General features: G+C 40.8%; 1 protein-coding gene and 1 long non-coding RNA gene across 6 annotated transcripts in view; one reads left to right on the forward strand and one right to left on the reverse strand.

The window, feature by feature from the left end:
* The window catches only part of LOC105067299 (uncharacterized), a 38,461-nt gene extending 12,320 nt beyond the window's left edge, over window positions 1–26,141 (reverse strand). The window contains exon 1 of one of the 2 annotated variants that reach the window (XR_012506405.1): window positions 25,996–26,141. This is a non-coding gene — a long non-coding RNA (uncharacterized LOC105067299). The remainder of the gene's footprint in view (window positions 1–25,995) is intronic. The other variant, XR_835140.3, reaches the window with a different exon arrangement.
* Window positions 26,142–26,152: 11 nt separating this feature from the next.
* The window catches only part of CEP78 (centrosomal protein 78), a 42,897-nt gene continuing 41,210 nt past the window's right edge, over window positions 26,153–27,839 (forward strand). For 2 of the 4 annotated variants that reach the window (XM_074361737.1, XM_074361736.1), the window contains exon 1: window positions 26,153–26,659. In XM_074361737.1, the coding sequence (XP_074217838.1) occupies window positions 26,407–26,659 (253 nt within the window). In that variant the 5' untranslated portion in view covers window positions 26,153–26,406. The remainder of the gene's footprint in view (window positions 26,660–27,839) is intronic. The other 2 variants (XM_074361735.1, XM_010953133.3) reach the window with 2 other exon arrangements.

Raw genomic sequence — 27,839 nt, forward strand, 5'->3', positions numbered from 1 at the left:
GGCCCACAAAGTAAGGGATGTTTTCTGTCTGTCTCTTTACAGAAAAAGTTTCTAGACCTCTGTCATAGAGTATTGAAATCTGAACGGTCTACATCCACACTTGTTATCAGTTTCCTTTATTTCCTGTTTTCTTTCCTTTATTGTTAAAGATATCCCCCACTTCAAAAGTTTGCTTTATGCCGTTTCACTTTTACGAAAGACCTATATTAATTCCCGTCTTCCCTTACAGAAAAAAATCTGAGGACTTTGCCAAAAAAAAAAAAAAAGCAAAAAATGAAAAGAGTGTCAGTGTTTGTCTTGCAGGGATCCCTGATAGAGGCAGAGGCAGCGTGTACTCTGAGTACTGAGAGTGGCACCACCAAGCTTTTTCCCCGAGAACTACACTCAGCATCTCAGCATCAAGGCACCATAGCTTTGAACTATGTCTGTGAGCATCTGCGCTTTATCTTGACTTGTTTTGAGCATATGTTAGCAAGATGTGTCTTAAGGTAACTGCCTCTTCGCATTCTGTCACTCAAAGCAAGAAATTCACCTTCTATTCTATTTTCCATCCTTTATGCATAATCACGACGTTCAGACTGGCTCACCAGAGTTTATACCTCAAGTCTATGTAAAACAACAAAGAATACCCCCAATCTGTAAAATGTGAATTTTCTCCCATTTAATTTGCTATAGAGAAACTGAAGTCCTAAAACAAATCCCTGCTCCTTTTGTTGAAATTAAAGTCTGAAAGATATTATAGTCCATTATTCTCACCATCCTTGTTTCTTATTTTGTTCACTCTTGGCCAGTTGGAATTGCTGCACTCACATGGCATCTCAATTCCTTTTTTTCACAGTGGTGGCCTGGAACATCTTCCACTGGGACGGGTGGAGCTCCCACAAAGCCCTCTAAAATTAGATTAATTTAGACCCACTGGCCTCAACGCTCTGGTTTTCTGAAATTTGTAGGGTCAGTAGGACATACAAGAACATCAATGAATCAGCCTACATTCACAAACTACATGTGAATACCAGTTGTGACAGCAGTTCATTCCCAAGCAAAGTCATGTCTCTAGATCCCAGCGCATGGTATGATCCAGACTGCATTGCTGTTGGCAGTCAAAGAACATAACAGAGACTTAATGTTTTCTTAGGGAAAGGTGGGTAGGCAAAGAAGCAGGAGACAGAAAAAATAGAAAACATGTTTCATATTCTTCCTGTTCTGAATACAAGACCAACACCCAGTTTTATGAGATGATCACATTCCTTTTTGAGTTTTGAAGCAAACATGATTCTTGGAGGCAGTGTTTGGGTACAAGCTTTTAAATTTCCTTTTTAGCTCTTAGATTTTTAATAATCTCACTGAATTTCTTTCTCTATATCAACTTGACTAATAAGGGTTTTCATTTCTCTTTAAATGTCTGTTTGAAACAAAATCACCTTTCATGCTAACCCCTAATCCCATCCCACCACAGCTGAACCCACAAACTTAGCTCACAGCTATCATTTGAGCTTATGAAATGAACAAGTTAGAAGCACTTTGAGGCAATGTGCTAGTGGAGACCATGATGGTGAGGGCCAGGGTAGTGATTTCCAGGACCTAAGTACAAGCCACATGAATCCAAAGCTGAATTCCACAGTGATTTCCCTTTTCTTGTATCTTCTTCAAAACAGCATAAAGAGAAACTAGATTTGGAACCTCCATTCTAGTGCTACCCACCCATGCCAAGCAATAAGAATTTGAATTCCAAATGTTTCCCTCTAGTGTTCTCTAGTCCTCAGGACTCAAAAGCCTTTTACAGTTTAAAATGTGACTGGCCCACGGTCATGACTAAGTAATACAATGAAGGGGAACACAAGCTCTAGTAACAACAACAAATTACCCCAGTATCAGGACCTAAAACCCTGTATATTGAAGCTCTGTCTGTCTTGAGATGAACATTTTCTGACTCTAAAAGGACCTCTTTTCCTGAAAATCTAATATTAACTCAAGTTACAATGTCAGCTGTCACAAGGGCACCAAAAACGTCCTTACATGGTACTTTGGCCTAAATACCAGTTCTTATGAAGATACCTACATGAGCAGACACTGGATATCAGTTAGTACTGGTTTGGGGAAAGTGGGGTTTTATATGCTAATATTACTTCCAAGTATCCAACAATCCTGTCCCAATGCTCACCTCTCCTCCTTGTGGGATTTCAAGCCATATATGTGCAAGAAGCAATAACCAAATGGGAAATAACATAACCCTTTATTAATAGCAAGAGACACATACAACCATAAACTTACACCTGTGTATTGCAGGCCTGAAGGTGTGCCACCATAATTCAAAAACCCTAAGGGATTTCTGGAAGATACAAAACAGAGAGAATGGACTGATGGCAAAAACTCAACAGAAATGAACAATTCTCAACTTCATATGAGAAAAAAGGAAATGTTATAAGAACCCTGAAATATGCCCAAGCTCAAAAATAGAGTTAAAGAAAGAGTTGCTAATGGAAAAATTAATTAAACTCAATAAACAGAACTAATTCTCACAGAAGTTGAGTCAATACAGGGAACAGAAGAATATAGCCGGTAACATGAAAGAGACTTGACAGGATATTTTAACAAGGGAAAAAATTTGCTGTGAATAATAAGCACTTAGGAATTTTGGAAATTCAAAATACAATTCCTGAAACATAAAACTAAACTCAGTGGAGGGCTGAATAGCAGAATGGACCCTACTGAAGACAGAATTAGTGAGCAGGAATATCTACTACTTTATTCTTGCAGAATATGCAAAAGAAAAAAGAAGAAAGTGTTAGAAAAAAGAGAAAAGACACAGAGGTCTTTTCCTGGGTCTGTAAAGTCTCAGTTTCAGGAAGAATTGAGCGAAGAAAAAAATTAAAGAATAGAAAATACTTTGTGTTGGAAAAAGCCTTGAGCATTCAGGTTAGAAAGGTCTGTCTACCAGATGGTGAGGAAGAAAAATAATTTTTAAAATATCTATAAAAGTCCTAGTAAAACTTCAAACACAAAACGAATATACTAAATTACCCAGAGAGAATAAAAAAGTGTAACAGAGAAAGAGCCAGACTGACTTCAAACTTCTCATCTGAAACACAGGACACAAGAGTTTGAAAGAGTAACATCTTTAAGTTTCTGTGGGAAATTCTGACCTAGTGTTCTCCATTATTCTAAATCAGTATTTAAGAGTAATGGCAGAAGAAATGTTTTCCATAAAACTCATCATCATAAAGCCTTTAATAAAGGTTTAAGCAAGAGTGTATTCCAGACAGAATAAAATATAACCTGAGAAGAGGAATATATGGAATAAAAGAAGTAATAGGGAGTAAAAAATACATCATTATATCCAAAAAAATTGTTGATACTAAGGCCGTATAAGTGAAAGTTAAGGTTTGCAGCCAATGAAAATAGAAGCAAAATATAAATAAAATTTGATAATCTAGACCTAAATTTGTAGATTATTTCAGAAAAACATGAAAGAGCTCAGAAGAAACGCTGGAAGATTTTGTAGTGTAGGGTCATATTGGGAAAATTAGAGAGATTATAAATCCTGAAGAGTTTTGATTCTGACGGAAGAATGTAAGTTAAAATTGTGTTAGAGTTGGACTGTTTATCACCTTTCTAAGAAAAATTCTGAAATCTGAAACACACCTAGCCAAAAAGGTTGCAGATAAGGGATTGTGGACATTGTAGTAATTTAAGAAGGTATGGCAAAGAACTTTTTCTTTCATAGTGCATAAGTGCTATGTTCTAGATAATATTAAATCTTGCTTACAAGATAGAGTTCTTAAACTGAATAATAAAAAGCTACCCAAACGAAAGCAGAACTCTGTTGTTTAAAAGACCACTAGATCAGTATTTCTCAAAGTGTAGTCTGGAGACTACCTGCATAAGATGCTCTGAAATGCCTCTTACAAATTCTGGGGCCATACTGCAAACTCGAAATTAGTTTCTGCGGGTTAAGATCTGAAATTTAGGTTCATCTTCCTTTGAACTATCAAAGTTCTTTGTCTATAACTCTCTATGTCATTTACCTCCCTCTGCTTTGAGCTTTGTTTGTGTATTTATGTCTTCCCCATTATAAGAGTCAAAAGTCATGAAGGCAGAGACTGTCCCTGAATACCCTGCGGGACACAGGACACTGCCTTTCACAGAGATGTGCACCATCATATGCAACTGTGTTTATGTTTCTTCACAGTATTATTACCTGTCATAGTGCAAGAGGAATTAATCTACTCAAACAGAACTCTGTGTAAATAACTATTTTAATAAATTTTTGAGAATGAAATTCTTTTGTGTCCTTTATTTAAAAAAAGATAGATTGGGGGAAACATTCCCTCACAATCATCACTCTCCATTAAAATGTGAGTTGTTTATTTAAGCATCTATAAACCTAATGCACCATTACAATGAATATAAATAGTACATAATATTTATAAAGGAGGGTGCTCTCTCTCTACATATATATATATATCTAATACAAGGAGACATAATTTCAAAAAATAAGAAGGGAAGCATTCTCCACAAGAAATGCCACACCTTGACCATGCTAGCATCCTCAGTTCTCTTTCAGCAGGTAATGCCAATCTCAGAGAAGATACCTTTGTAGCTTCCTCTCAGGTTCTAGACCCAAGTAAAGATGAAGCGAATAGTGAAGAACTACTTAACTACACGGCATTACATACTAATCTGCCCCTACATCCTTTCTTTTGTCTCCAGGTATTTCATCAAAGGTGTTGAGTAGGAGGAGGGCTGACCTCATACCATTCCAAGACAAATGGGAGAGGGGAGGGGACAGCTTAAGTGGTAGAGCACATGCTCAGCATGCATGAGGTCCTGGGATCAATCCCCAGTACCTCCTCTAAAAATAAATAAATAAACCTAATTACCTCCCCCCACCAAAAAAAAAAAAAAAAGACAAATGGGAAGGAAATTACATAGACTTCTCAAAAGCATATGGTGAAAATACAATTTTCTTCACTACATAGGGAGGTGTTAATAAACACTAAAACAAACACATTTCATTATTTGTTTTGAACATTAACTTTCACTAGTACCAGTGTAAGTTTCCTTTACTGTTATGTCTGATAGAACAAGCTTCTGAGATGCCATCCTGGCTTGTGTCCATCTGAGAAAAGAGCTCAGGAGCAGTGTTGCAGCACATTCCCCAATACAAATAGCCCTGAGAATATTTATGGCTACGACTCCTGGAATAGATAATTTCCACGTCTATTCTTGACATTTATCCCTAGGATATCAATGAGGACAGTGGTACACAAACCACCTCTGGGCTTATCCTACTATTGATTTTAGAACTTTGAATACGAGATGCTTTTAAAAGCCACATCTCCACCTCCATGTGTCTCCATGTGATCTGGAGACACAGACAATAAGCTAATAAGCAGATCATAAATGAGTTAAAATTCCCAATGCTGTGAAAAGGAGAGGCCACATCAATGGGATAGAGCACAGAAAGAAAAAGTCTCCTGGGAGCGATTCTGAGACTCATTAACGCACCTTATCATTGATTCTGCAATAGAACCAGCAGGAGTCATTCTAGCCTCCCATTGGGAAGCAAATAATTATTTGCTAATTCAAATGGGATTCTTAAAGAAAGCAGATTAGCATACGGAAAATCATACTATCAGAATTTAAAAAAAGAATACCCATAGAACAAAAAAACAAAATGTAGAATTAAAAAAGTAGGCTATAACAACATAAAATTTCTCTATTTCCACCTGCTAGTTTTCTCCCAATTCTTAAAACACCTCTAAATTAAAAAACAAAAGTGACAAGTATCATGAATGAAATTAATATAAAATGAAACCCTGTTCATGTTTGCAAATACATAAAATAAAACACATAGGATTACAAAGAATACCAAAGATAATGAAATACAGTTGTCAAAGCACTAAAATAATATGTTTATGGTAATATATGTGCTGCTTTATTAATAAATAACAATATCTAACAGCTGGTCTACTAAGTACCATAATTTTACGGTAAATTATATTACAATATATCTGTAGCAATGGTAATGTGAGGTGCACATGAAACTCTCCATCCTATTTCCTCCATTGTCAGTACGAGGGTTAATGTGTCTGTTTCCGATGGGTGGCCCCCTGAGAAGGAGAAGCACCAAGAAGGCCCCTGACCATTTCAGTCCTTCCCTCCAGGGTCCAAGGATGGAGGCAAGTTGTTGTGATTATGAAGTTCAATGGGTACAACCAATCATAAGGTTTTCCTGGAGATCTCTCAAGAAATAAGCCTCAAGATTCTTTCAATCCAATTCTCAAAGTTCAGTGCCAGCCTAAAGGTTGCCACCAAATTTTAAAACTCTTGCCATTTAGACTAGTGAATGCTAGAGGGCTGTTGCCTGGACTTCCATGGTGATTTCACTTGTGATAAATATCACCACATGGAAAGCAAACTGGAGTCTTCGATGCCAGCCTTGGGAAAGTTTGGGATGGGGGAGCCGTGAGGATTCTCTCGTGAAAATATCCCTGTCTATGATCTATTTGCTTGCTGGAGATAGGACGTTGAGTCCCTGGGCATGCCTGTGTCAGGGACTTCCAGGGGCTTGGGTCTGCCTTGGTGCTCAAATCTTAACTCTATTATTAGGTCTTCCTCTTGGAGTGTTGCGATCAATGACTCCTTTTCTTCCTCAGCCTTGAGTAGTTCTGACTAATCACAGAATTCAGGCAATTCCAGGGGTTTGTGGTGAAATCTAATAATTCCTGGGTATAATTTTCTCCCATTCTGACCTAATCTTATTTCTCCAAGTAAGGGCTCCCTTATTTTTCATCATGAATGGCCAATCGTTGACACATCTCCAGCATGAACTAGTGATTAGAAGATTTTCCCTTTCGTGTTGATGCACAGTTATGATTACAATTGATTCCCAGCAGGTTCTACAAAACACTCTGCAAGGCCCAACTAACCAAGAAGATAGAAAGAGCACAGAGAATAAGTCAACGGCAGGTACACAGAGTTGTGGCTCTCAGATTCTGTTGCATGTTACAATAACCCATGGAGCCTTCAAAACATGCTGAGTCCTTGGAAAATAGTACAGAGGTTCCTCAAAAAACTAAAAACAGAACTATGATATGATCTATCAATTCCAATCCTGGGTATATATCTGAAGAAAACAAAAACTTTAATTCAAAAAGATACATGCACTCCAATGTTCACGGAAGCATTATTTATAGTAGCCAAGACATGGGAGCAACCTCAGTGTCCATCAACAGATGAATGGATAAAGAAGATGTGAGATATATTATATAGAGATATTATATAGAGATATATTATATAGAAATATTATATAGAGATATAATATATCTCACATCTTCTTTATATATCTTTAAATAATGGAATATATGTATATGTAATAGAATATTACTTAGCAATATAAAGAGTGAACTTCTGCCATTTGCAACCATGTGGATGAACCAAAAGGGTATTTTGCTTAGTAAAGTAAGTCAGACAGAGAAAGACAAACACTGTCATCACTTATATGTGGAATATGAAAAAATTCAAACAAATCAAATATAACAAAACAGAAACAGACTCACAGACATTGAGAATAAACTAGTGGTTACCAGTGGAGAGAGGAAGAGGGGAGGGGCAAGATAGGAGTAGGAGATTAAGAGGTACAAACTACTACGTATAACATAAATAAACGAGGATATATTATACAGCACAGGGAACTACAATCATTATTTTGTAATAACTTTAAATAGAGTATAGCATATAATAATATTGAATCACTACACCATATATCTGAAACTAATATAATATCGTAAATCAACTATATTTCAATCAATTCAAAAAAGAAAGTAAGAAAAATGTTGAGTCCAGAACACATCCCTACCAAGTAAATCTGAATATGTGGAGTAGGACCCAGGCACCATTACATTATCATCATATTTACGAAAAAAAACAACTACATAAAGTTATTATCTCACTACCTCTTTAGGTGGTATGACTACCCATTCCTCTTTTTCATTTTCTAAGTTTCTTTGCAATTTTAGCTTTCTGTGATAACTACGAATGGCTTTTACAATATATAAATGATTAATCCACTTTTGATTTAGTAAATAAAAATTTAAATAGGAATAGAGAGTTGCAAGACTTCAGAGCTTGAAGAAAGACAAAAAAAAAAAAAAATCCCCTTGCTCTGAGAAGTGTGGGGAAAGAATGAGTAGAAGGAGTGGAGAATCTGATATGAACTTGTTTCCCTCACTTGTAGGAGATTTGAGCTTTTCAGGTAAGCACATGAGATGACAACACTACCATTCTTAACCTGGGGTTTGCAGAGTTTATGAACTTTTGGTCAAAACTGCAACCTTCTGAAATTTTGTGAAAGTACTGATCTTCTACGAATGTTTTTCTGGTAAAAGACTCAATGGAGTTAAGCAGATTCCCAAGGAGACTCACAGCCCCACTGCTTCAGATCCTTGGTGTTTGAAAGCGGGACCTGAGAAATACCTGCATGGGAAACACCATGGTTCTTTTGTTTGTTAAAATGCAAGTTCCAAGTTCTACTCAGGCCCACGGATTTAGAAATTTTCAGATAAACAACAAATACTTTTTTATTATAAGTAAGTCTCAATTATTCTATGGATTATACTTATTTAAAAAAAAATTCAGCTTCTGCTACCTACAACCACATGGATGAATCCCCAAAAGCATTATGCTAAATGAAAGAAGCCCGACACAAAAGGCTGTGTATTATATGATTCTATTTATAACGCATTGTGGAAGAGGTAAGCTTATAAAAACAGAAATCTGACAACTGCTTGTCTGGGTGTAGAGGGTGAGTGAGGGACTGACTAAAAAGCGGCATGGAAGAACTTTGGGGAGTGATGAAAATGTTCTATATCTTGAGTGTGGTAGCAGCTATATGATGTATATGTTTGTAAAGATTTATAGATCTGTATACCTAAAAGGGTGAATTTTATTGTATGTAAATTATACCTCAATAAACCTAACTTTAAAAAATTAATTGTTCATCTGAAATTCAAATTTAACTGTTTGTCCCATATTTTATTTACTGAATCTGGCAACCCTGTCTGATAATGAAGTGAAATAAACTCTCTTTTTAAAAAGAACCTTCAGTAATTCGTAGGCACACCATACACTAATGTTTCATGACCTCAGTTCTAGAGATTTGGGGGAACTTAATGCTATACCACCAATCACTGAACAAATGAGATTATACCACTTGTTTACAAGGGCCTGGGATAAACCTGGTCCCTGCCTAGAGTGGACTTTAATAGTTACTGGAAGCAACCATGTGCTTTACACTGTAGACTGCCCAGTTTTGCAATGTACAGTGGCCAGCAGGAAGAAATTTTTGTTTTGATCATTCCAGCCTGGCAATTTCAGACAGCGCTGATGCCTCACTGTGGGCTGAAACCAGGAAGTCTGGCTGAAAAGTTGCTAATGAAGAAGCAATAAAGCACGGTTTTTCTTTCTGTTTCGGAAAGGGACCTGCAGACTCTAATAGCCACCCTTTTGGTGAGGCAACATTGCCACCTAGCAACAGAATCAACACTCCAGACAAAGGACGGGCTCCAGCTACATGTTTTCAAGTGCACAGATTTACAAGATTGGGTTTTGGTTGCTTTCCACTTAGCATTCAGGACCTGTAAGCTTTCCACAGAATGCAGGGAGAAAAAGTCACTTACTAGTAGAGCCTAGGTTTGTGAAAAGTCAGTGGAAAGGATTTTTACCTAAGCACTGCAATATAAATAAGAATGGGTTCCCTGTAGTAAGCACCGGTTAGTATGAGAATAAAACAAGCAAAATGAAATAAACTTTGTTGAAAGAAACTTCTTTCTGCCAAAAGCTATGTGGATGAACTTCATGTTTATTTTGCAATTCATAAAATATCTAAGTTGCTGATATACGCAAAAGGATGAATAAAAACTACCAGCAATTAATACATAGAATCTCATATATAAAAACAGTATGATTTGGAAGCATTTAGCTTGGCTTGCACTTTAGATTCCAGGACTAAGTGCTTCCCGCAAATTTAGCTAATTGTGTAGTCTTTAAACTCATTCCCACAAAATTCACAAAGTCTCATGCCATGTGTGTTTCTAATACTGGGAATAAATCTTGCCATCAGAGAAGAGAAACTAGTCAGAATTTCCCAAGCATTTGATGTGGGCTTTTTCTGTTTGTTTGTTAACTTAAATGGTCACTCTTGGCTTAGTGCCACCAATTTTAAGAACTATGTCCTTGTGAGCTGTAGTAATGAAGATTATGTTGCTGTAATAAATATTTACTGTCCTTTACTTGACACCGGAGAATCATGATTCCAAAGTAGTGTAGTCTTACAGTTGGTTACTAAATATGGATATGTTTTACAAATTTGTATAACCTCCATCAACGGGATTATTTTATACAGAAAAAAAAAAGTTTAAACAGTTAACTCTCAAGCAGTCACCTATTTCTTATTGAACACTTGATAGACATTGAGCTACAAGCTTACATAAGAGAGGTATCATTATGCCCATTTTACAGATGAGAAAACTAAAGAAATTTGCCTCAGATCAAACAGCTAGTAAACGTCAGAGCTACACTTCAATGTCACTCTCCAGAGGGTTGGAGAGATGCCTCATTAGCAAAGGCAGTAATTTAAAACTAAGCACTTGGCTACATCTCTACTTAAGCCAGCCTGAAGTAGCTAATGCCTACATATCTAGACAACCTACTTCAACTGTGTCCTAAGAGAAGGATGGCTGAATCCAAAAGAAACCCACAGCCAGATCCCAGGGCTGCATTCTTATTACAGAGGGTCATCCTGCCACAGAAGACTCCAGATATCTCAATTAGGGCAGTGGACACTGGGTAGCGTTCCAGTAATCAATGGATGCTGTGTAACAAACTACCCTAAAACTTGGATTAAAAAAACAACTACATTTATTTTGCTCATAAATCTGCAATTTGGACAGGGACCAATGGAGACAGTTCATCTTGGCATCAGCTGGTGCAGCTCAAAGGCTGAGGTCAGAGTAATCTTGAAGGCTTCTTCATTTACATGACCAATGACTAATACTAGCTGTGGACTGGGCTGGAACCTTAGCTGGGGCTGTCGACCAGAACACCTGTATGTGGCCTCTTCTTGTATCCTGGGCTTCCTCACAAAATGGTGGCTGGGTTTCAAAGGTGAGCATCCTTTTTTTTTTTTTTTTTTTTTTTTAATTTTTATTGAAGTGTAGTTGATTTACAATGTTAGTTTCAGGTGTAAAGTAAAGTGATTCAGTTATACATATACATACTTCTTTCTTTTCCAGATTCTTTCAAAGGTGAGCATCCTTAGAGAAAAAGATTCAAACAGAATTTGGATTCTCTTATGACTTAACCTCAGGAATCACTTAACCTCACTGTTGTGTGTTGAACTGTGTCCTCTCAAAAGATTTGTTTAAGTTCTAACCCCCAGTACCTGTGAGTATGACTTAATGTGGAAACTGGGTCATTGCAGATGTAATCAAATTGAGCTCATACTAGATCAAGGTGGGCCCTAATCCAATGACTGATGACCTCAGAAGAGGGAACTTTGGTCACAGGGCACCTAAGGAAGAATGCCATGTGACAACGGAAGCAAAGATTGGAATGATGCATCTACAAACCAAGGAATGCCAAGGATCTCTGGCAACTACCAGAAGCTAGGAAGGAGGCATGCAACGAGCTCTCCAAAATGATCAACCTTGCTGACACCTTCGTTTCAGACTTTAGGCTTGAGAACTGTAGGAGAATACATTTCTGTTAAGCTGCCCATATACTTTGTTACGGCAGTGCTAAGAAAGTAATACATACATGTCTGCTGCATTCTCTTCATTGAGGCAGCCACGAAGTCCCACCCAACTTTAAGGAAAAGATAAAGAGACTTCAACTTTTTTTTTTAAGCTTGAGGAGCTTCTTTGAGCTCCCAAACACATTTTATTTATTTAATTTTTTAATGGAGGTACTGGGGATTGAACCCAGGACCTCATGCATGCTAAACACATACTCTACCACTGAGCTACACCCTATCCCCCTCCAACTTTTAATAGAGGCTAGCAGAGCTCTGGAAGAGAATGTGGGACTTGAAATACTGCTATGGTTATTTTTGGGAAATACAATCTGCCACCAGTCGAAAATCCCAGTCCCTAAGACTTGAGCATCTTTGGGCAGCTGCTTTGCTAAACTCTATATGCTGGGATATCTAAAGTTTTCAGGGTATTCTTAACTGGATGTTGCAAAGATACTGAAGTTAGAATTCCCTTCTTGCCAGATTATGTACTGGGGTTAGTTTCATAAGTGAAGATTTATCCTGGGAATATAATATATATATATATATATTCCCCTCCACCCCAACTAAGGCAGTAAGAACTACAAACGTTTTCCTTTTTTTTCATTCCTACAAAGAGAGTTTTGAATGGACTTCAGTATATGATTTGACATAAATCTAGTGACAATCCAGAACATTTACCCACTTGTCCACGCTAATTTAAAGAACTCTGTGGTCCAAGGAGCTGGGTTCTGAGGATGTTGTGCACTTTGCTCCCAGGATACAGCCAATTCATGCATTTTGGCTGCCCTGACATGAACTGTGGGATGTGAGATTTGGTGGTGTACAAGTCCAGGGAGTCCTATTCCCTGTGTTTAATGTCAGTGACACCTGCTAAGAAATAGCTTTTTGCACTCTGCAGAATTCTGAACAAACTGAATGATGGCCCCTAAATTATATCACCTGTGAGTGCTGGGAGTGGACACAAAGCACTTGAATATGTTCCCTAGTACCAGCACCCTCATCCTCTTGCCGTTATTCAGCCACTGAGCTTTACTGCATTTATGTTTTCCCATATGGGCAAGAGGTGGGGAAGAGGAGGGAAACACAGTGCCGAAAAAGAGAAAGACCAGGGCATCTCTCCTAGACAACTCCCCTCTCCGCATTTGGAACTATCTCATACTAGCCCTCTTAGTATAGAAATCCTGTCCGATTGTTTCATCACCTGGGAGTATGAAGATACCCAAAGATACAGGATCCAGAAGTGACTTTCTATGTAACAAAAGACCAGCCTCTGAGCATTTTCAAGCCACAAACTCTCCTTTGGTGAGAAGTCCACGACCCAAGTACATGAGAGAGATAACTGGTATGGAAGCCTCACCCCCCTCCCCCATGTCTCTACTCCTGCCTTTTCTACCTAGTAGGTCTCTGAGAATCTCTGCACTTTGAGTTGGAAAACTCAAACACAGTGACGGATATGCAGGACTGTTCAATAGATAATTAAAATCAGAAATTAATCTTCCCAGACTCAAGACTTTGCTTGGTCTCTAAGCCTGCCTCACTCAGTAGGAGCCAAAGGTTGCATTCCTAGGACCACAATCCAGAAGCTAAGGCAGGTGAGCAGCCCCGGGGGAGCACACTGCCCCACACTTCTCCACCCCTCTGGGAGTAAAGGGCAACATTGGTACGAAAGGTGACTCTGGTGGCTTCTTTCATCACACATTCATGGGAACCCCCACAACCTCTTTGAAGTCTGAGAGGTATTTCTGTGTCCCAGATCACATAGAGGGGGCTGAGGGTGAGGAAGCACTGGGTGCCTTTGGACTCTGACTTCAGGCTGAGTGGGGATCCAAGGGGAGGCCAGGATCACTGAACTCTCAGCACAGGTGGCAGGACCCACACCAGCTAAGAGGGCCCTGCAGGACATCTGTTTTGGCTCCTCCAAAGTCATGAAGATCACTAGGTGGCAACCCAACTGTGATGAATGCACAGTTCGCATCAAGAACAATATCTAACAAATTGTCCTCCTACACGCTGGAAAAGGCACCAGTATCACTGTCCCAAGACAGGGTGATGTCTGACCTGGCAACATCCACACATGCAGATATTGTCTTGTGTTCACATATAAAGCCATTCACACCTCTGCCGGGATGGCACCCCAGGGCTGCACATTGATCTGGTGAGGCACAATGTCTTGTGGCCTGGATCAGGTTGGGGGTGGGTAGGCAAGAGGGCAGGAGAGGGCAGGTTGAGACCCCAGAAAATGTAGAAAGGGAACATTTTCATTCTGTCCCACCTGCTCCTTCATTCTTTCACCTTTTCATTCTTTCCAACGCAAACATCCATCAAGCTTCCCTCGCTCTCTGTCTCATTTTCCCTCAGGTTCTATGCGGCTGTTCCATGAGCACTCCCATCACTAACAGAAAGGTGATCCCTTTTCCCTGCAAGAAGTTACCAACCCAGGTACCATGGAGGGACTCCTGTCTGAGAAGATGCTCAGTCAGCGGGAGACCTCAAGGTTGAGTTCAGATGGGTCCCCAGACAGGTTGACTCTCCGGGCACAACAGATCCTCCTCCCAGGCCTTGCCCTGGCCCTCCCAGCCATAACCAGAGCAACATTCCTACTACAACACACACCCTCATCCAAGGCCCACCAGATCTGTGTCCACTGGACAGTGGCTATGTTTGCTAGAATACAGAAAAGTGGCAGTTTTCAACAAAATGTTCCTGTCCCTGAGCTGCTTCAGCACTGCTATTGCATAGTTGCCAAGAGTGGGCAGCCAGGTGAGCTGGACCAGACCATGAAACAATATTCAAGTCCATGCCTCTGAGTCCAGTTCTCATCTGGAGCTGGAGAGTGACCCAGTGCCATTTGGTAACGTGTAAAGATTTTGTGCCCAACCCTGGAATGTCCTCCTTCCTCTCCAGCTCTGCCAAGACTTTCCTCTGCCCTTCTCACTCCCTGGCATCCTCCCATTGGAGAAAGCAGGAGGAGAGGAAGGAGACTAACCCTCCCCTCACCTGGGCTTCAGCGCCCAGCAGGAGATAGCTGAGGTCACTGCCCACATTTCAGCACCCGTGTCACTCACTCAGCTGCTTGAGCCTCACTAGGGTTGACATGGAGGGAAAGCAGGTCATCAATGAGCACCTCTTTGTGGGAGCAGCGGGTGAGCAAGGCTCCAAGACGCCTCCCTGACATCTCTGCACCAGCTGGCTTCCCCTCACTCCCCTGGAATGGAGTGGGACAGATTGTGATGCCTACAGCTTCCCTAAGATCTTACACTGCTGAAATCAAGCACCATCTCATTTCCTCACTTTGAGCAAGACCCAGTCACCCAGGACACCACCCTTAGAAGGGCCTCGATCTTGGTTTGATAATCTATTGTCACCATCTTGAAATTCTTCATTTTATCTTTCAGCTGTGTTTTCTAAGTGAAGCCTATGGGACAATAGAGCATGCATGTTAGGAGAGTAGATACATGCAATAGCACGGCCACTGTTTCCTGCCACCCCATTTGTACACAGCAATCGTGATGCCCCATGTGCCCAGAATTCAGATGGACCTGTGACGGGTGGAAGTTCAGCAAGACTCAAGGTGAGTTACCCGTATGTCTGAGTAAGTGGAGGTGCCAACGGTCCCAAGAGGCCATGCTTTACATTCTAATCAGAGGCTGCCTTCCAACACAGAGAAGGCCAGGGTGTTCTAAGAAACATGAGTGACAAGCAACCTGTCATACTCTTCCTCACTCTTACTTCTCTGCGTTAGCCAACTGGTTACACTGAAAGTGATGGCATAGAAAGATAGGGCCACTCCCCCATCCCTTTCTCTCTCACTCTTTCCTTATACAACACTAAGCAGAACACAGAAAATCATGGTAGAAATTGCATGTGCTCAGAAATGAAAGTAAAACAGTTGAGTTAGGTTTGTGTGGCATTCCCACAGTATGGGCAAGAAAAAAAATACATATGCATGTACAATCTATGAGCTAGAAATTGTATAATTTTCGTAATTTTGCATACAAGCAAAAAGCTCTTATAGTTGCACTTTAAACTCACATTGCACAATAGAAAGATGAATGGTAAAATTCACACCAATAACGCAAAAATTTAAATTGTTCTTTACTTAGAACAACAGTTCATAGCAAATAAAAAACAACCTGATGAGTTGAGAGAGAGATATTTTGGAAAAAAAGAGAAGGTTTTATATTTTAGTATTGCTAATAGCAATTTTTTCCCCCATTTTTTGAACAAGGGACCTCGCAAGTTCATTTGGCCCTGGGCCCCATAAGTTAGGGAGCTGTGCCCGGACATTTCTTCTGATTCATTTAAAGCCACAGAGGGTCAAAACTTTGAGGTAAGAAGTCACTCATTTCATCCTCCCAAAGGCACCAAATTTTTAAAATTGTTTTTAATTACACAAATGACCGAGATTGGGTCCCCAGAGGAGACTATGAGAGGGTGGAAAATCCAGGGGGACCTGAACTGGAAGGCGAGGAAGAAAGTGCAATTTTAAGTAAAAATCCTTGAGGTCCATAAATTTCAGGCTAAATTTCAGGGGAGCTGCACAGAATCAAAAAACATGCCTTTGAGTTGCCCAATCAAGGGCTAGACTGTGGGGATCTTAATACTCCTCCTGTCAGCTATTTATTAAAAGCTGTGGGTGAGGGGAAAGAGACACAAATGACCAGCCGCTTCTGCTCTCCAGGCCACCAGCAAAGCTGTTTGTGGTAGGCTGAAGGCACCCTAGCAACAAAGAGACACGGGTGCTGTTGCTGGGGGGCCAAGTCTTTTAGGTGCCAAAAAGCACAAAAACATAAACACATTCTAATGAAACTACTTGACACATCAGAAATAGGTACACCAGAAATTGACACAACATTGTAAACTGATTATACAATTAAAAAAAAAAAAAAGAAGAAATGATAAGGACCAAAAATGCCAAGTCCTCACCAGCAATGCTGCTCCTTTAGAGAAGAGTAACCCTGATAACAAGGCAATGTTTACTCTTCCGGATCATTTTCTGTGCCGTTAACATTCAGTGGCTATGAGTCCACTAGATGCTGCAGATAAACCAGGCAGACGTGGTCTCTGCTCTCGGTATCGTACATTCCAGGGGCATAACACTTGTCTGACCATCCTGTGTAGTGCCTGTTGCACTTTACAATACACCATGGCTACCTTGCTACAGCCACATATGCAAACTCACTGCATGTTTTATGGGCCACATACCATTCCACAAAATGAATGTAGCATAATTCATTTAATCACTTTCCTATTGATTAAGTACTGATTCCTTAAAGAAAATATCTTAGGAGAAAATAAAGCCAGTATCTTCTTTAGATCTTTGCATGAGTATGTTCTCTGAGGCCAACAGAGAGAGGGTTACGTTTTAGGATGAAGATACGTAGGGATAAATAGAGCAACCTACCTGATGTTAAACCTATGAGGATGTCTCAGGAATATTTTGCTGGTGAGGGTGTACAAAGGTATGGAAGTCAGGCCACAGTGAGCATGAAGATCACATTAACGTGAGAAAGTTGGACAGACATTGCAATTAGAAACCATTACAAGTCTTTGGGGGGAATTTCAAGTCATTTTACGATGGGTATATACCGTGTGATTTCTGGTTATTAGTTTGCCATGCAATCCTCTGACGCTGATTAATAATATAGGTTGGGAAGAGGAAGACCAATGTTGCACAACCAGTAGGTGATAAAACCTGGATCGGGACCCTAATCTGATTCCTTAAACCATAATTTTCCCAAATACAATGCTGTCCACTCTTGGGCTAAATTGTCAGATTTTAAGTGGCAAAGTATAAACTGGGTTTACATTTTCCTGCCTGGCCAACGAGAGGGCGGGAGATGATGATGAGAGACAACAAAAGTTGCTTATCAGCAGGATGGACTGCTAGGGGAGAAGATGAACTCTTTAAGTAAATTTTTTAGTAGAAATGTAACATACATACAGAAAAAGTGCACAAATCAGACACATCAATGAATTTTTATAATGTACACATGACCAGAGCTTTGCACTCAAAACTTCCAACATTACCACCAACCCAGAGTCCTGTCAAAATTCATCACAATCCCGCTTATTATCACCATGGATTTATTTCACCTGTTTCAGAACTTCAACAAAGGAATTACATCAAGTAATAGAATCACACAGCAGCTTCTAAATGAGTTGCATTGACCTCTGTGCCCTGGTATTAATGTCCTTGTTGTAATCCCCTGCCGTTGAATATGGACTGGAACTAGTGACTGACTTCTAAATAGAATGTGGCAGAAGTGATGGCTAAAATTCGTTTACGAAAGCCCTACCTTGTTCTCTCACTTGCTCCCTCTGATGGACGACCGCTGCCATGTTCTGAGCTGCCCTAAGGAAAGATGCATGTGCTAAGGAAATAAAGGGGGTCACCACTCAACCGCCAATTAGGAACTGAGGCCTTCAGTCCAGTAGCCTAAGAGCAATGAACCCTGTCCAGAGCCACATAAGCACCTGGAAGCAGATCCTCCTTGAGTTTTCAAATGAGACCACAGCCCCAGCTGACCCCTAGATTCCAGCCTTGAGGCTGAGGCGCCCACCTAAGCCACACTTGAGTTCCTGACACAGAGACACTAATAAATGTGTGTTGTTTAAAGCTGCTAAATTTTGTGGTAATTTGTTACGAAGCTATATATATATATATAGTATATAATATAAATATACTCCTTTGCATCTGGCTTTTTTCACTTGACATTAAATTTGTGAGATTGAGCCATATTTTTGCCTATAGCAAGAATTCATTTGCTTTCACTGTATTCTATTGTATGATGCTACCACAGTTTGTGTATTCCCCTTTTAGCAGATATTTGGGTTATTCCTAGTTTGGGGCTATGTGAACAGCGTTTCTTTGAACATTCTTCTACATGCCTTTTGAGACATACACACACATCTGCTGAATACATTAGGTGTGCAATTGCCAGGTCACGGGCTATGTAACTTCCACAGCACTGCAGCAGTTTGTAAAGTGCTGGTGTCAAGCTCCTGTCCCAACAGCAGTGTGTGGGAGTGCCAGTTGCTCCACATCCTTGTCGGCTCTCTTTTTCATCTTAGAAATTTTGATGGGCATTTGTGTCGCACTGTAGTTTTCATTTGCATCTCCTTGATTAATTAATGTGTTTTAATTTAATTAATTATTTAACATTCAATTCACTCATTGGGATGAGCACCTTTTCATGTTTTTTGGTTATTTTGTGCTTATTTTTTGTGTGGCATGCTTGTTTAAGCATTGTCCATTTTTCTGTCAAGTTGTCTTTTTGTTATTGGGTTCTTATATAAACTGGAATCAAGTTCTTCTCAGAAATAGACATTGAAAAGATCTGTCATTCTTTGGATTTTTTTTTCAGTCTTTAGTGATTATTTTGTTGATAATTTAGAATCCACAATCCATCTGAATTGATTTTTGTACATGAGGTGACATAAGGATCAAAATGAATTGCTTCCACATGAAGACTGCCACATCACCATTTATTAAAAAAGAAACCTTTATCCATTGTAGTGTCACCTTTGTCATAAATGAAGTGACCAAATATAGCTATAATCTTTATCTACTTTAAATCTATTTTTGGAAGGCATTATCTGTTGTGTTTATTCAATCTTGTGCTTCTCTTGGTTAAGACTTTTTTAATGACCCTGGAAAATGTTTTTATGCTGTTGAGAAGAATGCGTATTTTACTGTTGGGCTGAGTGTTTTATCGACATTTGTTAGATCTAGTTAATTTATAGTGTTATTCAAGTCCTCTATATCTTTGTTGATCTTCTGCCTAATTATTTTATCCATTATTGACAGTGGGGGTATTGAGGTCTCCACCTAACATTGTGGAATTATCTATTTTTCCCTTCAGCTCTTCATGTATTTTGGTATTTTCTTCTTCATGTATTTTGGTGTTATTTGGTGCACATATATTAATAATTTTGCATCTTCCTCATGGATTAACACTTTTATTAGCATAAAATATCCCTTTTTATATCTAATAACGTGTTTCTTTTAAAGTCTATTTTTTCTGGTATTAGTATAGCCATTTCAGAATTCTTACGGTTTCTATTTGCATGATGTCTTTTTTTATCCTTTTACTTAGAACTGTGACATGTTTTGGCTAATGGAGTGTGAGCGAACATGATGTCATAGAGGCTTTAAATGGGCTTGTGTGGTTGGGCTCACTTCTTGTGTTCCGGTGAACTTTGTGAGAAGACTGCCTGGGAGCCACAGCCCCACAGTTGGGCCCCAAGATGTGTGGGACACACCTCAAACTGACCCAAAGAATGGAGCAAAATCAGTCATCTACAGGTCTAAAACAGAGCCACAGCAGCTAACCCATAGGTCCAAGAAAAACAAATTCTTGTTTATGTCACTGAGTTTTGGAGTGATTTATTTCAAAGAATTATCACAGCAAGAGCTGACTAATACAACATCTTCCAAATTATTGTTATGCAGATGGCTGCCACCATGCCTACATATAAGGCAATTGCATATTCAGAAGTTTTGAGAATTCTTGAATTGTTGGTGCCTCTCCAACACATTTTACATGGTTAAAGTTTCCGCAAATAAGTAATGTACATAAAGGCGTCTCCCTGAACTTTTATTCAATGGAATACAAAGCTCTTTTTATTCATTTTCTGCTTGAATGTAGTTTAAATGCTCTTTATGAATTTAAAAAGATGGAATATGGTAAAGTAACATCTTTGTGGACAGCTGTTATTCACAAGGGAAAATTACAAGCAAAATAGGCTTTTCACTTAATGTAGAGCACTGATACCCCCAGTGCCTCTACATGTCACGTGGACAAAGGCACTTAGTAAATACTGAACCCTGCTCTCTCCACATGAGCGGGAGGACAAGCTGTTCTAAAGCAATGGAGAGATGCTCTTAGCAGCTATTCCCAGCACTCTGTGAACTTGGATACTGTGTTGCTATGAAGCAGCCTGCTGTCTAAGGTAACTAACTACAGAAACGAGAAAGCTGAAAAAGAGAGAAAGAACCAGAAAATACCTTTCTCATGGTGACTCATTCATTCATTTGTTCATTTACCAAATGAACTGAGCAGGTTGACTGTGTGTATAACACTGTGCTGAGAACTGCACAGAATACAGAGATGTACCCCTGCTCTCAGGGAGCTTAGATCCCAGAGTGGGAGATAAGATGGAGATGCCTTATGGCAGTTCCAGATGTGCCCTATTAAATCGTTTATAAGTTCAGGGGAAGAGGAGATCCATATTTTGCTTGGATTCTCAGTGAAGTTTTCCCAGAGAAGGAGATGCAAAATAGATTGACTAGAAAAAAATTTTTAATACTATAATAGGAAGAGTTGGAAGGGAACAAAGATGTAGAGACAAACAGATCCATGAGAAATTTTTTTTAAGTCTACAAAGTGAAATTAAAGTTAAATTATGGAGGGTCTTGAATGTCAATCTTAAGAGTTTGGCCTGTATTGTGTTGGCAACGGGTGTCACGGACGATTTGGAACAGGACAATGGCACAATCAAAAAACATTGGGAGGAGTAATAAAGGATGTAGAGAGAGCCTGAAGGGAGGAAGGCATGCTGTTCTCTGAGGCAATCATTGTAATTCAGGTGTAAAACAATAAATGGTAGAATGGGAGTAATGGCAACACAGATGGAAGGGAGGAGAATGAGAGATGCTATAAAGAAAAACCGTCAGGGCTTGGTCATTGGTTGGACACATTCATTTATTTATTTAACGCATGTAATCAGTAACTGTGCTAGGTGCTGAGGATGAAAGAGGAAGCAAAACAGACATGAGCACTTCCTCATGGACCATCTGGTAAACACACATCTAAAAGTGGATGTGGAATGGGATGAAGGCCGTAAACGAGAGTTATATGGTATCATGAGAGCTTATGACAAGGGAATCTGACACGTTGAGTAGGTAAAGGGATGCTTTCTTGATGAAGTGACCCAGAAGCTGAGATGAGAAGGATGAGGAGGCGTTAATCAGGGGCAGATTAAATGCAGGGACATTTCATGCAGAGGGGGCCGCATGGACAATGTGCCACTGTAAGTGTGCAGGTCTGAAAGGAGGCCACTATGGGCTGGACAACGGAGGATGAAAGGGAGGCAGGTGCAAGACGAGGGTGCAGAGACCGCGCTCCATCACACCCAGGGGTGCCCTGCCCTGGGGAGTAGTGCACTCAGAGGGCCAGCGCACAGCAGGATGAGAAGCTTGCTCCAGAATGCAACTCAACACACTGCTCTTTCGTCAAGAAAGCCTTGCCTGCTGAAGTAAACAGTATGTTTAGTGCAGATATGATTTACATTCTGAAGCAAGCTCCGTATCTTACAGAGCAGCAACACCTCAACTGGCAGCCAGCCTGCGACTCCACACTGAGCAGCCCTACTTTAGACCTCTGTGAGGAGGTCTGTCTTCATCCTAGGGGCCATGGGAAATCACAGGAAGATTTGAAGAGGAAGTGGTGGCAGCTGCATTATGGAGCAAGGATTGGAAGGCAGCCAGAGTCAACGGAAAGAAGATGAGGAAGTTTATGTCTGAAGACTTATTCTCCTGGTGAAATAAGAGGTATCCTCTTCAGGTGAGAGAGCAGGGACACAGAGTCTAGTGGAGACATGACCAGAGTGGAGGAGGTCTGGAAGAGCCACTGTGAGTAGCCATAAGCAAGGGAGTGGAAGAAAGAAATGGAGACCACACGTCAGTTAAAATAAGACAGGCTATGTTGTTGACATAGCTCTGTGACTGGATCCAACAAAACTCGTTGGTCAGAAGGTAGGTGCAGAGAAGATGAATGTTAGAGATGAGAAGAAAGCATCAGCACTGAGGCTCCATGGAGAGATAAAATGGCTTGGAAGCCTGAGTATAATGTTGTCGTGATGGACCCGGAGGAGAATAGAGGCAATGAGAGGTAAAATGATCAACTGTATTCTAGTCAAACTTACACACACCAGACCCCTGAAGGAGGAGAGCCCACCTCTTGTACAGCCCAGTAGGCCTGTCCCTCCCAAGCCAAGCACCTGCAGGGAAGCCAAGGAGGAGGGTCTGAAGTAAAGGAGCAGCATCTGTAAAGGCCCAGGGAAGAATGATAGAACATCAGAAACTTCAACCTGTTCCACGTGTCTAGAGAATATATTCAGAAAGGAAAGTAGCAAGAAATAAAACAACAGAGGTAATCAAATCATGAAGGAGCTTACATGCCACGCTAAGGGATAAACATCAGATGCTAAGGGCAATGAGAAATTTGTGGCTTGCCAAGAGACAATGATGGAGAGAGATAGCTTTGTTAGAACTCATCAGCCTGGAGGGGGAAGCTAAGCCTAAGCAGGAGATAAGATCACCCAGAGATACTGTGAAATGTCAGAAGGGGTGGATGCTGAGGATAGGAACCTAAAGAACATCAACATTTAAATCGGGTAAAAGCAAGAGACACCCAGGAGTGAGACTGAGAGGAAGAATTAGAGAGGTACAAAAAATCAGGTGGCTTGATGGAAAACACGGAATAGGGAGCTTTAAGAAGATAAAAGACAACTACATTAAGTGATGTTAGAGACTAAAGAAATGGATGTAGCAGAAATGAAGTCATACTGACAAGGATGCCCTCTCATGCCAATTTCATTCAACATAGTTTTGGAAGTCCTAGCCACAGCAATCAGAGAAGAAAAAGAAAGCCAAGTTGGAAATGAAGAAGTAAAACTGTCACTGTTTTGCAGATGACATGATACTATACATAGGAAACGTGAAAGACACCACCAGAAAGCTACTAGAGCTCACCAATCAATTTAGTAAAATTGCAAAATACAAAATGAATATTCAGAAACCTGTTGCATTTCTCTACATTAGCAACAAACTATCAGAAAGAGAAATTAAGGAAACAATCCAGCTCATACAACCCAACATTAAAAAAAAATGTAAAAAATGGGCAGAACTGAAGAGTTATTTTTCCAAAGAGGAAAAATGCAGATGGCTAACAGGTACATGAAAAGATGTTTAATATCGCTAATCATCAGTGACATGCAAATCAAAACTGCAAGATGTCACCTCACATCTGTCAGAATGGCTGTCATCAAGAAGATCACAAATCATAAATGTTGGTGAGGATGTGGAGAAAAGGAAACCCTCGTGCACTGTTGGCAGGGATGTAAATTGATGCCGCCACTGTGGAAAACAGTATGGAGGTTTCTTAAAAAACTAAAAACAGAACTACCATATGACCCAGCAATTCCACTCCTGGTTATATATCCCCCCCAAAACCAGTAATCCAAAATGATACACACACCCAATGTTCATAGCAGCATTGTTTACAACTGCCAAGCTATGGAAGCAACCTAAGTGTCCAACAACAAATGAATGGGTTAAGAAGATGTGGTATACACATACAATGGAATACTACTCAGTCATAAAAAAAGAATGAAAATTTCCCATTTGCAGCAACACTGATGGACTTGGAAGGCATTATGCTAAGTGAAACAAGACAGAGAAAGACAAATACTGTATGATATCATGTGCAATCTAGAAAAATACAACAGACTAGTGAATACAATAAAAAAAGAAGAAGCAGACTCACAGATACAGAGAACAAACGAGTGGTTACCAGTGGCAACGGAGGGGTGGCAATACAGGGGTGGGGGAGTGGAAGATATAAACTACTGGGTATAGGATAGGCTCAAGGATGTATTGTATAACACAAGGAATATAGCCAATATTTTTTAATAACTGTAAATGGAAAGTAACCTTTTAAAATTGTATTAATTTTTTTTTAATTAAAAAGAAAGCATAATGAAAATTGGAAACAATTTAAATTTCCATCAACAGGAAAATACACAAATAAATGACTGTATTTTCCTACATGGGCATCCTATAGAGCAACATGAACTAGATAGATCTTTACATGTCAGCATGGATGATCCTAGCAAAGATAACATAAAGCAAGCAGCAGCAGAAAACGTAGTAGAATGTTATATGCTGGTTAAGAATATTTACAAATGTAACATAAATATAAAGACATACATTGCAATGGTGAGTATCAAGTTCAGAAAAGTGGTTACCCAGGGTCATTTGAGGAGTAGTTGTGATTCAGAAAGTGGTTACACAAGACTCTTCAACAGGAAAGGTGATGTTTCATTTCACAAACTGGTTGGAGGATACAGGAGTGTTTGCTATATTATAATTTGAGCATGTTGCATGTAAAAGTCATCGCCGACCACATCTAGGGGATTTTAGTGTAATGTAGTGTGTGTGTGTATGTGTGTGTGTCAGTAGTGGGTAGAAGAGGAATGCTGTAAACATAATGTCTAAGGCCTGACTAGAGGGCTACCACTGTTCTAGAAACTGGATGCAAATCCAAGTTCTAAGACCAATGTTAAAAGAAAAACTGAAGCATATTGAAATTTTTCATAGTTTATTTTAGCAAGAATAGATTCAATTAGGGCAAAACCAAACTGGAAGTGTTCAAGAGCTATCCATCCACAGGAGCTGCAGTGAGATTTTTATTTAAAAAAGGAAGGACGCAAAGCAAGGAAATGATTGATTTGCTATAGCATAAAGCCTAATTAGCAGTTTGTGACTGGTTGTCCTTATCAGTTCAGTTTCATATCCCTGAGGCATTTACAGGCTTAGATCTTGGTTTATGTAGGCCACCACATCATTAAAGCCACATCAGTCCAATTACCTCCTTGTTTGATTAATTGAACTGTCTGAGTTCTTCCACTTAAGTTACTTCTCGTGCCTCAGTTTCTCTCTTGTAAAGTGGATATTCAATAGTAAATTCTATGTCTAGTTGTTAGGAAAACTGAATGATTTCAAACCGAAACAGCTTAAAATAATACCTAGGAGGCAGAAAGTACTAGTTACCCGAGATAGCCATCATCATCATCAGTTAAAATAAAGTGATAATTAGTAACCACGATAATGTCCTCAATGCGTGGAACACTTTACCGTTTGCCAACAACTGTGTGAGGTAAGTAGAAACTACAGGATCTAAGACTTCTTTGCAGAAAGTAACACAGACGTGAACGATGTAATGGACCACAGGTAACGTTCACTCAGCCGTTCATGCATCGCTAATGGAGATACCCCTTATCTCTCCTGGGTGGTGCAAACAGAAACTTACCGGGAGTTTGGACTACTTTTAAAATGCGTTGCTACATCCATATCTCACTTTTATTTGGATCAATCAGTAAATGCTTCTTGGAAACGCCAAGTTTCCCAAACCTACCTTTTGCATCGCCCTCGCCTGGAAGCTCCCGCCGAGTCCCCTCAGGCCCTGTCCCACGGGAGGCGGGGCCTGCGTGCTGACGCACGGCGGGCGCGCTGACGTCCTCACGCACCGCCCCCCGGGACCCGCCCGCCAGCTTGAATCGCAGCCCCGCGCGGCTGAGGGCGGTGAGGCGGGCGCCAACGGCCGGCGCCGTTGGGCGGGAGGCGACGCGGGAGCGCGGCACCCAGGGGCCGGCCTAGCTGGGGCCCGGGGCCCAGCGTCTTCTGGTCGAGCCGCTTCTCCTGCACACGCTGCGGGGCCGCAGCCGCCGGGCCGTGGGCGCCCAAGGGGCCCGGCGGCCACCTGGGCCCTCAGGCGGGTGCTGGCGCCGTGTCCGCTGCCGGCGTGCCCCGAGGCCGCCTTCAGGCCATGATCGACTCGGTGAAGCTGCGCCGCGACAGCGCGGCCGACTTCTTCTCGCACTATGAGTACCTGTGCGCGCTACAGGACTCGGTGCCGCTGCCCGCCGTGCGCGCCTCCCTGCGGGAAGGCGTGCTGGACTTCAACGCCGACCGCCTCCGCGTGGTGGACTGGGCACCGCTCCTCAGCACCCTCAAGATTAATAAAGATCTGCCCCTGATCTCTATCAAGAGCTTCTTCCAGCCTTGGCTCGGCGAAATAGGTGTGTAGTTCCCGCTTCCAGGGGCCCTCGTGTCAGCGTCGAGAAGCAGGATTTTAGACGGTGCAAGGGGGAGCCTGCGCGCTGGCACGGGTACCCAGTGTCGGGTATGTGTACAATAGACGGGGCGTGCGGCCAAGGGCTGCTGCCAGCTCGGTGACCCCTGCCAAGCCCCTTAAAGCCTCTAGGTCTTAGTGTTCTGAATGTAACGTGGGCTTAACAGGACCCACTCTATATGGTGGTTGCAAGGACTCACTTTGTTAATGTTTGTAGAGCACTGAGTACAATTTAGAGCATCGTTAATCGTTCGATGTATGTTACCTGGTTTATTGAATGACGTCGTCTGGCGTAGAACAAAGCGATGAAGAAATTGATATATCCTAGCTTCATTTTGTTTTAAGACAGGTCTCAGGAAAAAAAAAATTTTTTTAAATAGTCGTGTATGGAGTGACAAGAACACAGCTGTGCAGGCAGCCCAGGGTTTGAATTCCAGGGCTTACACTCTACTTGTGGCCTGGGCAGGTTACTTTTGAACTGCAATCTCCACACTTGTAAAGTGGTATTAAAAACCACTCTTTCCATAGATTCTTAGAATGAAACAGGTTATGTATGTAAAGTATCCTGGCACTTGAATGAATTCAGTCAGAACCAAACACTGCTGGAGACAAAGCTCCTGCCCTGGAGCGTCTCCTCTTCCACTGGGCAGCGAGTAAACACAAGCACAGTAGTCATACTCTGGAAGAGGTGGGCTCTGGTGCTACAGAGCACGGAATCTTGGAGGGAAGGTTCAGGGTGGGCTTCTTGGAGGAGGTGCCTTCCTTTCTAAGGATGTGTAGAAGTTTCTTGCATCACAGGAGGGAGCAGTCTGTGTCAAAGTTTGAGAAATATAAGAAAATATGGCAAAACTAAGGTATAGGACTGGAACTCAGGGTTTGAGAAAGAAGTGAGAGTTGATACTGGAATCTGAGTGGGGCCAAACAGAAAGGGGCCTTGTTTGTCCTGTGAGAAGGTTGAATGTTTGTCCTAAAGGCTGTGGGAAACACTAAAGAAGGGTGAGGTGGACTTCTGGTTTAGAAGCTCACCCTGACCTCGGTTAGGAAGGCAGTTGGTTGGGTGGAGGATGAATTGTTACCTAAGGGTCCAAGTTAAGATACGAAAAGGGAGGACTGAGTTTCAGAGATCG

The sequence above is a fragment of the Camelus bactrianus genome, chromosome 4 (genome assembly GCF_048773025.1).
Source record: "Camelus bactrianus isolate YW-2024 breed Bactrian camel chromosome 4, ASM4877302v1, whole genome shotgun sequence".
Classification (NCBI taxonomy): domain Eukaryota; kingdom Metazoa; phylum Chordata; class Mammalia; order Artiodactyla; family Camelidae; genus Camelus; species Camelus bactrianus.